A 15,804-nucleotide genomic window follows, 5' to 3' on the forward strand; every position below is an offset into this window, starting at 1 on the left:
CAAAGAGTGAAGCCAACAAAGGGTTATTCAAAAAAGTATTTTTCTTACAGATTTACTTCCAACTAGTTACCCTAAGCATGACCTCTTAATTAGCTCAGATACAAGCATCTAAAATGATAAAAATGGCTTTAAATTATGAATAAGGCACAACTCCTCTTGGGTCCCACCTCGGCCTGGCCCTAACCAAGCATGAATGACCAAGACACAAAACCTGCGCACAATACTGCAGAAAAAGCGTTGAGTTTATGAAGACTTACAAAGTAGTCAATGAAGCCTTTTTTCTCCTCGATATCAGCAATGGTGGCACTGATAGGGATGTTGTCTGGGAGCTGGTCAAAGTCACTGAGAAAAAGGAAATACATTTTAATCGTAATGTTCAGTCCCAAAAGCCACTTTTGTATAATACCTAATTTTATTTGCAATGGGGAGTTTTTCGCATCCATAAGGTGTGACATATTTAGATTTGTTTATGTTTCTTCTCAGTTTAGGTTAAATTCCTAATCATTTTCACCACAAGCGGAAAAACGACACAAACATTGCGCCACAGCTAAAAAGTCCATCATTACGTTTCATGACCTCGTCAGGATTTAAATGAACGATAAAATACACTGAGTTCTCGCTTTAACTACGAGTTTATGTTCAAATTTCTTGTCACTAACCTCTCGTCCCGTATCTGCTGCGGCTGCGACATGTTTTGCGCCCAGTTTTGGCTCTTGACAGGAATAAATTTGGACTCTTATCCGGAGATAAAGCGCCTGTTTGAAGTATTACAAATGAAGAAACTTCTCAAGCACCGCAGGCTGAAATACCACTGCAGCAACTGGATAGCTTAAGAGGCGCAACAGTGCGGAAACAGGTAACAGTCAGGAAGCGAAAGTTCCCTAAAAAGACGCAAAGACCGTGCGCTCATTTGGCGCGGCAGATGATCCGCATGGCTGGATGGTGAGGGACACAGTCATGCATAAAGGATGTAAATACACACGCATCTCAGTAAATTAGAGTATCATCAAACTGTTTCTTTTATTACATTGTTTCAAAACTAATATACTGTATTGATTCATTAAAGGGAGAGTAATATATTGCACGTTTATTTCTGTTAATTCTGGTTATTTTGGCCTACAGCTAAAGAAAACCAACACATCACTCATTTAAAGTTATAATCTTTATTTTTGTTATTGATATAACAGGTAGCCTATTGGCTGCAAAACAAAAATATTTACACACACGGGTCTGTACCACACATCAAATATAAATAAGAACATCCCTTTGCAACTTTTTTTAATTGGACTCACAGATGAATAAGTTTCATATTAACACCGTTTTTACAACCGTCTCTTGTCTCGTCGTCTTCCGCTTATCCGGGACCGGGTCGCGGGGGCAGCAGACTCAACAGAGACGCCCAGACGTCCCTCTCTCCAGACACCTCCTCCAGTTCCTCCAGGGGGAGCCCAAGGCGTTCCCAGGCCAGCCGAGAGACATAGTCCCTCCAGCGTGTCCTGGGCCGTCCCCTGGGCCTCCTCCCGGTGGGACGTGCCTGGAACACCTCCCGAGGAAGGCGTCCAGGAGGCATCCGGTATAGATGCCCGAGCCACCTCAACTGGCTCCTCTCGATGTGGAGGAGTAGCGGCTCTACTCCAAGCCCCTCCCGGATGGCCGAGCTCCTCACCCTATCTCTAAGGGAGTGCCCGGCCACCCTACGGAGGAAACTCATTTCAGCCGCTTGAATCCGAGATCTCGTTATTTCGGTCATGACCCAAAGTTCATGGCCATAGGTGAGGGTAGGAACGTAGACCGACCAGTAAATTGAGAGCTTTGCTTTTCGGCTCAGCTCTCTCTTCACCACAACGGACCGGCACAGCGCCCCCATTACTGTGGCAGCCGCACCGATCCGTCTGTCGATCTCCCGCTCCATTCTTCCCTCACTCGTGAACAAGTCCCCGAGATACTTAAACTCCTCCACTTGAGGCAGGAACTCCCCTCCAACCTGAAGAGGACAAGCCACCCTTTTCCGGTCGAGTACCATGGCCTCGGACTTGGAGGAGCTGATCCTCATCCCAGCCGCTTCACACTCGGCTGCGAACCGCCACAGTGCATGCTGTAGGTCTTGGCTAGAGGGGGCCAGCAGGACCACGTCATCTGCAAAAAGAAGAGACGAAATCCACTGGTCCCCAAACCCGACCTCCTCCGGCCCTTGGCTGCGTCTAGAAATCCTGTCCATAAAAGTTATGAACAGGACCGGTGACAAAGGGCAGCCCTGCCGGAGTCCAACATGCACTGGGAACAGGTCCGACTTAGTGCCGGCAATGCGGACCAAACTCCTGCTCCGCTCGTACAGGGACCGGATGGCCCCTAGTAAAGGGCCCCGATTCCATACTCCTGGAGCACCCCCCACAGGGCATCACGAGGGACACAGTCAAATGCCTTCTCCAGGTCCACAAAACACATGTGAACCGGTTGGGCAAACTCCCATGAACCCTCGAGCACCCTGTAGAGGGTATAGAGCTGGTCCAGTGTTCCACGGCCGGGACAAAAACCACACCGCTCCTCCTGAAGCCGAGGTTCGACTATCGGTTGGACTCTCCTCTCCAATACCCTGGCGTAGGCCTTACCAGGGAGGCTGAGGAGTGTGATCCCCCTGTAGTTGGAACACACCCTCCGGTCCCCCTTCTTATGAAGGGGGACCACCACCCCAACAAATATTTTCTGGGATCTTTTCTTTCGTCTTTGTTTTTTGGTTCCTAATTGATCAAGGACTTCAACGCCCACGTGGGGAACGACAGTGACACCTGGAGAGGCGTGATCGGGAGGAATGGCCTCCCCGATCTGAATCCGAGTGGTGTTTTGTTATTGGACTTCTGTGCTAGTCACGGATTGTCCATAATGAACACCATGTTCAAACATAAGGGTGTCCATCAGTGGACTTGGCACCAGGACACCCTAGGCAGGAGGTCGATGATCAACTTTGTTGTCGTATCATCAGACCTTCGGCCGCATGTTTTGGACACTTAGGTGAAGAGAGGGGCTGAGCTGTCCACTGATCATCACCTGGTGGTGAGTTGGATCCGCTGGAGGAGGAGAAAGTCGGACAGACTTGGCAGGCCCAAGCGCATAGTGAAGGTCTGCTGGGAACGCCTGGCAGAGCCCTCGGCCAGGGATGTATTCAACTCCCACCTCCGGGAGAGCTTCGACCAGATTCCGGAGGATGTTGGAGACATAGAGTCCGAGTGGACCATGTTCTCCGCATCTATTGTCGATGCTGCTGCCCGTAGCTGTGGCCGTAAGGTCTGCGGTGCCTGTCGCGGCGGCAATCCCAGAACCCGGTGGTGGACACCGGCAGTAAGGGATGCTGTTAAGCTGAGGCGGCTGACGGGTACCGTGAGGCCAAGCGTGCTGCGGCCCGGACTGTGGCAGAGGCAAAAACTCGGACCTGGGAGGAGTTCGGTGAGGCCATGGAGAAGGACTACCGGGTGGCCTCGAAGCGATTCTGGCAAACCGTCCGTCGCCTCGGGAGGGGGAAGCAGTGCTTCGCCAACACTGTTAATGGTGGGGGCGGGAGACTGCTGACCTCGACTGAGGACATTATCGGGCGGTGGAAGGAGTACTTCGAGGATCTCCTCAATCCTGCCATCACGCATTCCATGGTGGAAACAGAGGCTGGGGACCGGGGTTGGACTCTTTCATCACCCAGGCTGAAGTCACCGAGGTGGTTAAAAAGCTCCGCGGTGGCAAGGCTTCAGGGGTGGATGAGATCCGCCCTGAGTACCTCAAGTCTCTGGATGTTGTAGGGCTGTCATGGTTGACACGCCTCTTCAACATTGCGTGGCAGTCGGGGACAGTGCCTCTGGACTGGCAGACCGTTTTTACAACCAAAAAAGTATATCCAAATAAAAATATAAAATTCCAAAGCCCTAATTAGTCCTGAGTGATGGTTTTGTGTCCTCCACCTCCACTTTATGGCGGTACATGTTTGAGATGCTCTGCAGCATGTATCCTTGTGAAGTCTGTGGCTGCTTCATCACCATTCATGATTCCATCTGCATTTGTAGAAATACAAATTAGTAATATGCAAAAGGTAATCTGGAAAACGCACAAAAATGTTGCTGTTGCCTCCCCTAGCAATACTGGATAAATACAAAACCATCTCTGCAAATGTTGTGATGACAGCTGGCTTTTATATTTTAGGTTTTGCGGTTTAAGAATCTTTATTGTCATTATGTCACCATAATAAAACTGTTGTTGAGGCTGTAAAGACATATATGGATTGCACAGACATAATTGAGAAGATGCTTACAAAATTTGAAGACACATATTAAATTAAAAAAAACATTCAGAAAAAAAACAACCTTCGGAAGGTAAACATTAGCACATAATTGCATAATTTAAAATACTTGTACATTTTGAACCACTTTTCACACCTTCAGTTTAAAAACACATTTAGAATTAACCCCTGCACAATTCAAACACTTACAAAGTGTTCACACTTGTCTTTGCAAACACATCAGCTTACCTTTTATTGCTCCATAAACCTTTGTCTTCTCCAAAGATCTCTTCCCTTGTTTCCCCTTCGCCTTCATATTGAATTTAGCCATCAGTGCGTTGGTGAAGAGCCTGAAGAACAATAAACCAAAATTATAAATTAATATGAATATATGAAGGATAATATTATACATGCCAGAAAACGTCTCTATTATTGGAGAAATGGGACTAAAGTGCACAAAACGTTGTGGTGGAGGGGAGTGGCTTGCTAATGGTTAGTCGGTTGGAGGGAATTGTGAGGATTGTGTGTATGTGTGTAGAGGCATGGGATACCTATCAAGAACTTTGTGGACGCAGTCCTTTGTGTTCTTTCCTCCAATTCTGGCAATTTGCAGCACCTGTTGGAATAAGTACATGACACAGGTAAATGACACTTCCAAGAGAACCTAACAGTGTGTGAGTACTTTGTTAAGATATGGGCTATTTATTTCTTCCAGACTTCTAAAACTTACCAAGGCATCAAAAGCTTTTGGATCACAGAGACGTTCCTCCTCTCTCTCTAAATCCTCAATGGTCGCCATTCTCTCGACGTGTACGGTTGAAGAGATGGGTTGTGCTCGTTTATGCTGAAACCAATTGGTTTCCTAGAAAACTTGCTTATTACATTAGACCATTAAAAATGCTTTGTTAATTCAGAAATGTTATGTTATGGTCATATAGTCTATAGAGAAGACACTAGAAAGTTTGTATCACTGATAGACTCCACAAAGAGCATAAGCCACAAAATGTCATTTCTTAACAAGCTGGCGGTTTACTGAAAGCTATATCAAATTTAATTAGTGAAAAGTTAAGTGGAAGACAAATGTGCAGTAGAAAAATGTGCATGTGTATCAGGGTGACCATGGCCCTGAAAGGACTGTGAAGAAAAGTCCATTCAAGAGTGTGGTGGATAATTCACAAGTTATGCACTATTGTTGGATTCAGTGCTCCAGGAACCACAATGCACAGATATGTCAACAATACGGCTTGCCACTGTTGCATACCCTGCCAATTGTCAACCATAAGCAGCATCAGAAGCATCTTACCTGGGCCGAGGAGAGAAAGAATCTGGCCATAGACAGGAAATTCAACAAGAAAAAGTCAAGTTTGTTATTTTTTCAAAATTTGAGAAGAATCTACGAATGTTTTAAAGTCTAAACCGCAACCTCTGGTATTCTACTCACAGCTGTAGTTACAATAAACTTATATTGGACAGACCAGTCATCACAGATTATACACTTTTGAGATTCCCCAACTCTGAATAAGGACTTTAACACTAATAACATCAAATTTAAAAGTCACAGTTAGCTTTAGTATTTTTATGTGGAATGAAGAGAACTCCTTTCCTGAACCTCAGAACAGTTGTGGAAGGATCAGAGTGGAGCTAGGGAGGGAATTCACCAATGTTACAGCTGAATCGGTTCTGATAAAATATGCTACTATTTTAGACATTCTACTTCCTGATACAGAGTTTTTCTCTACAAAATTTAGAAGTAAGATGCAGAGTTAGTGTATAGGCTGCACAGTGGCGCAGTTGGTAGCACTGTTGCCTTGCAGCAAGAAGGTCCTGGGTTCAATTCCCAGCCTGGGATCTTTCTGCATGGAGTTTGCATGTTCTCCCCATGCATGTGTGGGTTCTCACCAGGTATTCTGGCTTCCTCCCACAGTCCAAAGACATGCATGTTAGATTAATTGGTAACTCTAAATTGCCCTTAGGTGTATGAATGACTGTGTGCATGGTTGTTTGTGTGTTGCCCTGCGATGGACTGGCAACCTGTCCAGGGTGTACCCTGCCTCTTGCCCATAGACTGCTGGAGATAGGCACCAGTTCCCCTGCGACCCACTATGGAATAAGCGGTAGAAAATGACAGACAGTTAGTGTATAACCCAGACTTTAACTTTTTTCTTTCTCATTTTGTAGCCATTTGTACTAAAAAGCAGAGTCAAAGTGAAACCAACATTTTAGCCTTTTACAAAACCTTCTCTAACCCTAGCGTATGTAAATGCGGTTCTATGTGACCTTCACTTGTTTTTTGTCATTTTGATCATTGAAGATGGGGCCGCAATTGTAATGAAAAAGCTTAAAAGTTTGGTCACTCAGGCTTGAAAGGCTTTAATATTAAGCATCATACCAGGACAAGCAGAAAATACAGTTTAATGTGGCAGCAGATGCAAACTGCAATAATTGTCTCACATTTCAACAAGTATGTATATAAAGACAATAACATTGCTGGCATATGTAAGGAATATTTCATCTTTTAAATTAGAACAAAAAACTAACATAACTACATGCAGAAGTCACTTATGTGGCACCACTCTATACAATGCCAGTATTTTCCTTGCAGCCGGACTCAAACATTTTCTTCTTTCTTCTTGTCTGAAGGGAAACATGCACACTTTCTGAATCCATAATCTGAATCTGAATTGATTCAGTGGTGTCCTCTATCTCTTTTTCTACTGTAGACACAAGAAAAAACCGAGGACTGTCTTACTGAAAATTAAAGAGAAACAATCGCTCCTCATTAAATGAAATTGGGTGACACAGTGCTTAAAAAGATATGCAATGCTCCTAACACTAGATGTCAGCAAAGTTTCTTAGGTACTGAAGCTAAATGTGTTTCATTGGAAAGTGATTTGACATCTGATCTAAAATGGTAACTGATTATGGTTTCTTAGTTTTAATCTTCTTGATCCTATGCAGTGACATCAGCTCTGGTTAAAACCTCAAAGATGATCTATTTCCAGTCTCTTTAAGCTATGCTGCAAAACAGCAGGGCTTCATAATTAACAGCTTGTCTAAACAGCAAGCAAAAGAGATTGCAGTTCCAGGTGAGTTAACTGGCTCGGTTTCACTTCCTGTTTCTACCTGACGGTGACTAGTTTCCACTTAAAGTCTTTACATTTGTTTGAGAGAGGTGTCAGAGTAAATTTCTAACTTTTATCATCTACAAGAAAAGTGTTTATCAATGAAAAAAGAAACTATATAAGTGTAAATATTGAGTGAAACTGGCTGCAAGTGACCACGAACGTCAGAACAAGACAAAAACAAGTGCAATCAAGTGCACTGGTGCATAGAAGTGAGTGTGAGTCCACCACATGTTGCCTCCATATCTATTTTCACGTCACCTGAGATGGATCCTTTGAAACGCTGCTCGTATATCAGGCCATCGCCAGCCATAAATTGTAGAAACATTTTTTCGAGGTTGTATTTATCTTCAAGGTCAGGCCAGCTGCTGAAGTCTGCTGTGCTTCTGTGATTGTGCACGTGTGTGTGTGTGTGTGTGTGTGTGAGGGCGAATTTGGGGAATGAGGTGTGTGTGTGTGTGGGGAGGGGGGTGTGTGTGTGTGTGTGGGTGTGTGTGGGGGGAGGGGTGTGTGTGTGTGTGTGTGTGGGGGGTGTGTGTGTGTGTGTGTGTGTGTGTTTAAAAAAATGTCGGCTGGTGAAATCTAATAAGTAATTAAGTTGACGTATACACACACACACCAAACACATATACAAAAATAGAAGAAGTAAGACTGACAGAAAGTCTCAACAAGCACATGGGTTGTGTTGGCCATGTTGACAGCTGGTTTCCATGGGAACCTTGTATGAGCTGGAGAAAGAGGAAGAGCCAGAGCTGAGCACTTCTCTAAACCCTGAAGCTTGTTGCTGTGTACGTTAATCCTGCTGGTTAAATCCAAACAAAATCTTTCCACCAGTCTGAAATATAACATATTAGACACACGAAGACCATGTTAAAGCAGAAATGAACTATAAATGCAGAAAAATGTCTTTCACAACATTTTTTAACTCTTTAAGTTGGCAGAGAGTGACACTTTTTTCTTAAAAAATTGAGTCTTTTATATTTAATCCAACTACTTAAGAGCAAGTGAGACAGTAGTTTTGTTTTATGCTCTTGTTTTTCAGGACCCATAGAGGCCCATTGGAGATATCTGAATGCAAAGACTGCATGTTAATAATGCTAATAATAATAGAAAAATAATAATGTAAAAATGAAAAAACAACTGGAATTGTTGATATAATTGCACGAGGGGATATGTTGTTTAATCCATTTTTAACAGTCCTTAGCATAAGAGAAACCATCTTTTATTTCTCTCAATACGTATATACAAGAGAAGCCCAGCTGCATCTCTTGTATAATTTAAACATGGTTTCAAGGGGCACAGCGTGTGGCGTAGTGGTAGAGCATGCAACCCAGATATGGAGGCTTCAGTCCACAATGCAGCTGTCCCGGATTTGAGTCCTGACCCGGGTACCTGAGCTGCATGTCTTCCCCCTCTCTTCACCTCATTTCCTGTCTGCCTACATTAAAAAAATAACAATAATAAAGGCCACTAGTGCAGCAAAAAAATCTTTAAAAACATAGTGGCATGATTGAAAAACTATCAACTACTGTCTGAAATTAATATACTCATCATACTGTTATAAAAATGAGCCAGACTGTCAAGAAAGCTTGATTAAAACTTGAGTTTTAGATAAACCTCATCAAAATATAAGAACTATGTGAGCCTTTACACATATTTGCTGTTTTTCCCTTTTTGGCACACTTCAGTATTTTCAAATCATCAAAGTAAACAATAAGCAAGCTGCTTTTTTCCTTGATCTTTTGATATTGTTTTGCAATCTCATATGTTTTTATAAAGCCTACCACCAAAGCCGACTGCTATCCTAAAACTTTAATGTGGAGCCAGTGCAGGGATTTAAGGACTGGTGCAACATGATCGTTTTTTTTTTTGTTTGTTTGTTTGGTGTATGTTGCAAATCTGGCAGCAACATTTTGGATGAGCTGCATTAGCCGGATTGTTTTTTTCTGATCTGTAAATACAGCATCTAATGTTACGAAAAATAAAACTAAGCAGCAGTTTATCCTTGTTCTGTTTTAACAGGAAATCTGCTATTCTGGCCATGTTTTTAAGATGGTAATAGGCTGCTTTTATAACAGACTGTGTGGATGCCAAAAATTAAGTCTGAGTCTATAACTACTCTGTTTCATGCATGCTGTTTCATAATGTAGTTGGAGAAGATTCTGACCAATAAACTAATGGATACTATGGACACATTGACTCAGCAAATGTTATGTTAAAGAATAATGAAGTTATGTGTCATTAACATGGTATGATAAGAGATGCTGTAATACTCTTTAGTTTATACGAGAGGTGCCATATATGCATTAAACAAAAGAGCCTGAGAATGGATCCTTGAGGAATCCCAGCTGTGATCTTTGCTCATTTTTATAAATACCAGACGCCACAAAGTAATCCCAGTCGGCCAAGTAAGATCTGGACCAATTTTCTACACCATCAGAAAACCCAACTCCCTCTACCAGCCAGTAGTCAGTATATCATGATAAACTGTGCGCAATGCAGAAGATTTTGATACACCACTTTTAGGATGTAATTCACTGAAGAACTTTACCAATGAAGTGTCAGGGCTCTATTCTGGCAAAAGTAACTTTTTAAAATAGGAGCAAAAACATTTTCATTCTGGGCTGCACGGCGGCATAGTTGGTAGCACTGTTGCCTTGCAGCAAGAAGGTCCTGGATTCGACTCCTGGCCGGGGTTCTTTCTGCCTAATTTGCATGTTCTCTTTAGTGTGTGAGAGACTGCAGATAGCAGTTAGCTCTGAGAGCTAGACATATGGAGCATATTTTCCTGTGATATTAATATTCCCATACATGGTCCCTGTTCAAGTTAGTACATTGAGTTTAGAATATGGAGCATTTTGATATGAATACAATGTTTTCTTTCCCCACTTCTCCCACTCACTCGCCCACACAAATACAGTCATATTAGGACTAAATATAACCCTATACCTAATTTCATGAGCTGCAAATATTAAAAACCTGAAGCTTCCCCTCTCCCACTCTTTTGAGTATTTTTGTCTGAACTCAACTCATGAGGTTGTGAGCAGTCAACCGAGTGCAAACTAAGATTTCAAGGCCTTATAATAAATAAAAAGATTTACAGCAGGCAGGTCTGTATGAGTTAGGGAATGATGTGAGTGGACCAAGACAGATATCATGGAGCCCAAACAAAGTGAGTAGGGGCTGCAGACCCAGATGACATTTATCCATGAGGGACTGTCACTTCAATAAGGAGGCATCATCGTTTGAGCTTTTGTAACCACACAAATACTTACTGATGCCAACTTAGATGCGCAATTCTTTAGTTGTGACTGTGGACTAAAAATCAACATAAAGTTGAAACCAGATATTTACATACTGGATAAAAAACATGATCTTTTTTCTCACTGTTACACCAAACTAAACTTTCTCTGTGTTAGGTCACTTAGTACTAAAACAGGTATTTGCTATAGGCCAGAATAATGAGGGTTGACATACAGTACAGTGGTTGAATTAGATTTTAAAACTGTATGACTGGTATCCTTCAACAAGCTTCAACGAAGAATTTTGACCCATTCCTCCTGACAGAACCACTGCAACTGAGTTGGGTTTGTAAATTGCCTTATTCTCACACACCTTTCACCTCTGCCCACAAACTGCATGCGGGATTTAGATCTGTGTTTTATAACTGCCATGTTTCTCTTGTCCTTAAGCCCCTTTGTAACTGATTTGTCTGCATAATTTTGGTCATTCCCCATTTAGAAGGCCCATTTGTGCCCCCTTCCTGACTGATGTCTTGGGGTATTGCTTCAGAATATTTCACATAATGTTTTTTCTTCATGATATCATCTATTTTGTGACATGTATTAATTTCTTCTGGAGCCAAACACCAACACAACATGATGCTGCCACCACCGTACCTCACAGTTGAGATGGTGTTTTCAGGCTTGCAATCTTCCTTTTTTCCATCAATTTTAGTTTAATCAGACCACAGGACATGTTTGCAAAACATATTGTCTTTGTCCCTGAGTATAGTCGTAAAATGTAATCTGGCTTTTTTATATCCTGCTATTGGAGTGATGGCTTCTTGCTTATTGAGTGGCCCTTCAGCCCATGTTGATAGATGATTTCTTAAGAAATTCTCTGACCAGTTTCAATCAGCACTTTCCTGATATGTATTTCTTTTGTTCTTGTTTTGGATGCATGTTTCACAACACAACACATTAATCTCTTGGACACAGAACCGTCACCTTCCTAAACAATTTGATGGCTGAACATTCCCATGATGATTGTATTGTTTGAACAGATTAATTTGGCATCTTCAGGCATCTGAAAATTGTACCCAAGAACGAACAGATTTATGGAGATCCACAGTTACCATCCTTACATCTTTCCTGACTTCTTTTTCTTAATCCATAATGTTAAGGTGTTGCCTTTAAGATACATCGTCTGGTGTTTCTCAGTTTAAGTAAAATGTTGTTAATTCACCTAGCCAAAGCTTACAAAGCCATGGCATCATCCTCTAGCTCTGATTTCAGCATCAACATGCAGCATCAACATGGCAGTAATCCTTTCCAGATAAATTTTGCAGTTTATGTTGGTAGAAATAGAGATGTAATTACTCTGAGGTGATGTGTAATCATTGAGTAGTTTTCACCATAGGAGCGCAGATGTAATAATCTACTGCTACTCACTCCTGCGAGCGCAGACACCAGCGGATTCCCCTGGGTGCATTTTTAGGGCTGGTATCTGCTTATCTTTGGGTATAAGTAGACAAGGGATACCCCTCTAATATTGCTAACACAGTCACACACAATGACATATCCACACAGCTTTGGCTTGTGGCTGCTCCTGCCATGACCTAATGCGCCACCTGTTGCTGAAGAGCACATTGGTCATTAAAAACACATTTAATTCCTTTCAGCCGTTCTCTCTTCTGTCTGTCACTGTTCCTCTCACTTTCTCTCTAATTTTAGTTTGATCTGTTAGCCACACTTTATATATTTACAGTTTGCACTAATAGCTCATAATTCTTTTTTATTGTCACCTCAACCTTTAGGGTTATTTTCTTTTTTTTTTTCCTGAAGTTTCTCACAATAATCGTTACCTTTATCATCTTTAGTCTCAAAGTTCTGGTCGAGTTCTTCCCATTAACCATAGTCTTTTATAAAAACTGACCCATCCACTAGGCTCTACTGACCTCACTGCCTTCTTGTCTTGGTTCTTTCTCCCCCGCAACAAATCCTTCCAGCATGTTGTCCTCGCTACCTTACCCCTCCCATTCACATTTTCTTACAATGCTGGAAAGTGCTGAGGAGAGGTAATTCAATAGACAGGAAACCTAAGAGAGTCTTCGGACAAGACACTGGCAGGACAGAGGGTCAGAGCAGGACATGAATAGCCATAGCCATGGACATTAATTATTATATGTACAGTTTGGACAATAGCTTGGTTTTCTATAAAAAGGGGTTTAATCATTTTCTTCTCCCTGACTTTCCAGAGGATCTTCTTCCACATATTTACTGCGAAACAAACCCCAAACAGGACTTCTTAAGGATTTCTTTCAACATTGGTGTTCTTGCCCCTCATTTATAAAGGTCAGATTTGTGGAGTGGATAACTAGTTGTTAACCTGTCGACTGATGTTGAATAAATTACACACAGTCTGACTTTCTACTCAGGTGACATCTAGGGGCAACTGGTTGCACTGCATGTTCTTTACGTCTTACAGAGTATATCAGAAATATAAAAAAACAATATTATTTTAAGAATTATTGTGTTGAAAAACAACCAAAGATGTCATACTTCAAAATATACAAAAGGTATGATGGGCGCAGTCGAAGACACTATTCTAAGTCATTTAAGAAGAAATTAAAATTTAACTGTGCGGGATGGTGTAGGCGTTAAATGTGGCACTATGTACAGAGGCTACATTCCTCAAAGCGGCCGTCCCAGGTTCGAGTCCCAGACCCGGTGACATTTACTGAATGTGTTCCCCTCTCTCTACCCCCTTCCTGTCTACCTACTGTCAAAAATAAAGGCTACTAATGCCAAAAAAACATATTTAAAAAAATAATAATAAATTAACTGCGTAAATAGTGCTGATGCCAGTTCTCACAGTAGCAGAAACATAGTATCTAAAAGCTAGTTAGAAAAGACCTAAAGTTTTGGTTCTGTTTGGAATCTTATATATTTTAACTGTTTTATTGCAGTGGGAAATAAAAGCTACAGGCCTGTGTGGGTTCTCTCTGGGTACTCTGGCATCCTACCAGAGTCCAAAAACATAACTGTTAGGGTAATTGGTCTCTCTAAAGTACCCTAAGGTATGAATGGGCGTGTGCATGGTTGTTTGTCCTTTGTGTCTCTGCGATAGACTGAAGACCTGTCCAGGATAAACCCCTCCTCCCGCCCATAAACTGTTGGAGATAGGCACCAACTCCCACCATAACCCTGTACGGAAGAAGCAGGTTTAGAAAATGGATGGATGGAAATCGAAGCTTTGGGGGAAAGGAAGCTGTTTCTGAGGACTCTAGAAGCTTATCATGCAACACATCTCAGGAGCTTCAGGTTAACAATGACTGGTGGTTGCAGTCCATCAAAATATATGTTACATCACCCTTAATTGACTTCCCTGGGCAGGATGTTTAAAAGCCTCACAAAAAATTATATTTTTTATTACAAAAAGCTAGTACCACAATTAATGGCCCCTTTAAAATATCATGTAAAATGAAAGCATCAGAGGACGTTTTTAATTCATCCCTCACTTTTTTATATAGATCAGAGTGACTTCATTTTTCACTAGTGTATAAATATTTCATGTCACTGAATTTTCGTTCAGGCATTCGTCAATACGGGTAGAAAACATGCCAATTCATCAAGGCAGATGTGTGTTGATGTTCATCAATCAGAAATAAGGCTATAACCTGAACAAATTTGCACAGCCAGATAAATTATTACAAAATCTAAAACAACTACAACTTTAACAATCTAGATCAGAAGAGGACCAAAAGGTAATCATGACAGTGAAAAAAATGAGGTGGAAGGTTGGGGAGGTAAAACAAAAACAATCTTTAAATCTCACCTGCAGAGAACTGCAGGAACATATTCTGTGTGAGATGGTGCTACTAAAATAAAAAAATAAATTTTCATGGCTTTTTAAACATCTTTTCCAGTTGACCCAATAGTTGTAGAGGGCACAATAAGTTTAAAAAGAATAAGTTAGAAGTGTAGTAAAGGAGGCGTATGAGTTCATTTCTGCTGAAGGAGAAAACTGTGGAAAGAAGAAAGAAAGAAACAAAATAAATAAAATATATCCTATAAAATACAGGAATATGTTAACAATGTGGCAGAACATTTTTGTAAAGCAATAATAAAATTAGACCTGAAAAAACCTAAGTAGGTTTTTCAATCAACAGAATCAAGAAAGTCTTTAACAAAACAGAAGTGAAGTTTGGATGTGAATCCTGTTTTACAGGCTGAGCCTTTACCATGTTAAACAACTAGAGAAGCTACTGGGAAGCAGGCTAAGATGGAACTGAGCCAATGTTGCTTCAGTTTCTTGTAAATGTTGGGACAGAATTAAGAAACACAGGCTTTTGCTCAAACTAAACTACCGGTTTTGAAATAAAGTCTGAAATAAAACCTGGAATATCTGTCTTTTTCTAACATTTTATGAGAACTCCCACTGCCAATTTTATTTTCCCTTTACATATTTCTTTGCTGTTGAGTCACGTTTCTGATCATCAAACAATTTAAATATCAGAGAAAGATAACCTAAGCTGTGAAAGAATTATCTCCCTTGTTTAATCTTGAATTAAATACAGTATAATTTGCCACATTTTCAGACAACTCCATTATACTAGCCACTGATTACTGCAAGACCTCAAGATATCACTCAAATACAACCTGTCTCACGACATGAAGTAGGCTAAAAGATCTCAAATAGCAACAAATGAAATTCTGGAACACAGGACAAACAAAGACATTTATTAGTATTAAAAGGATGAAAAAGCCATTTCTAAGGTTTTGGGACTTCAGTGAACCATATTGAACCCCATTATGCACAAATGGGGAAAACATAGAACTATGGTGAACCTTCCCAGTTTTCAGCCAAAGGTTGTCCATAAGCACATCAGAGGCTCATCCAGCAGGTCACAAAGAACCCAAAATGTCCCAAGTACTGCAGGCTTTAGTTGCCTCAGTTTAGATCAGTGTTCAAAATACAAAAATAGGAGAAACAGTGGAGAAAATGGCATCCATGGGAGAGATCCAAAGTGGCCAGTGTCACATTTGCCAAAAAGCATCTCAATGATCTCAAAACTGTTTGAGGGCAGTTGTTGCCACCAAGGGTAGCATAAGCAGTTATTAGGTTTAAAGATATTTACTTTTCAATTTAGAGGTCTCTTTCCTTTATAAATGAAACTGCCATTTGAAAAACTGCTTTATG

At 41.3% G+C, this 15,804-nt stretch overlaps 2 protein-coding genes across 2 annotated transcripts in view; one reads left to right on the plus strand and one right to left on the minus strand.

Moving 5' to 3' along the window:
- Nucleotides 1-870, minus strand: part of ncf4 (neutrophil cytosolic factor 4) — a 43,960-nt gene extending 43,090 nt beyond the window's left edge. The window contains exons 1-2 of the mRNA XM_047364838.1: nt 660-870; nt 258-342 (exon numbers count right to left, since the gene is read on the minus strand). Coding sequence (XP_047220794.1) covers nt 258-342; nt 660-691 — 117 coding nt within the window. The 5' untranslated portion in view covers nt 692-870. The remainder of the gene's footprint in view (nt 1-257; nt 343-659) is intronic.
- The window catches only part of pvalb7 (parvalbumin 7), a 52,792-nt gene that overhangs the window by 30,124 nt on the left and 6,864 nt on the right, over nt 1-15,804 (plus strand). The gene's annotated exons all lie outside the window — the stretch shown is intronic.

This window comes from Girardinichthys multiradiatus, chromosome 5, assembly GCF_021462225.1.
Source record: "Girardinichthys multiradiatus isolate DD_20200921_A chromosome 5, DD_fGirMul_XY1, whole genome shotgun sequence".
NCBI classification, from domain to species: Eukaryota; Metazoa; Chordata; class Actinopteri; order Cyprinodontiformes; family Goodeidae; genus Girardinichthys; species Girardinichthys multiradiatus.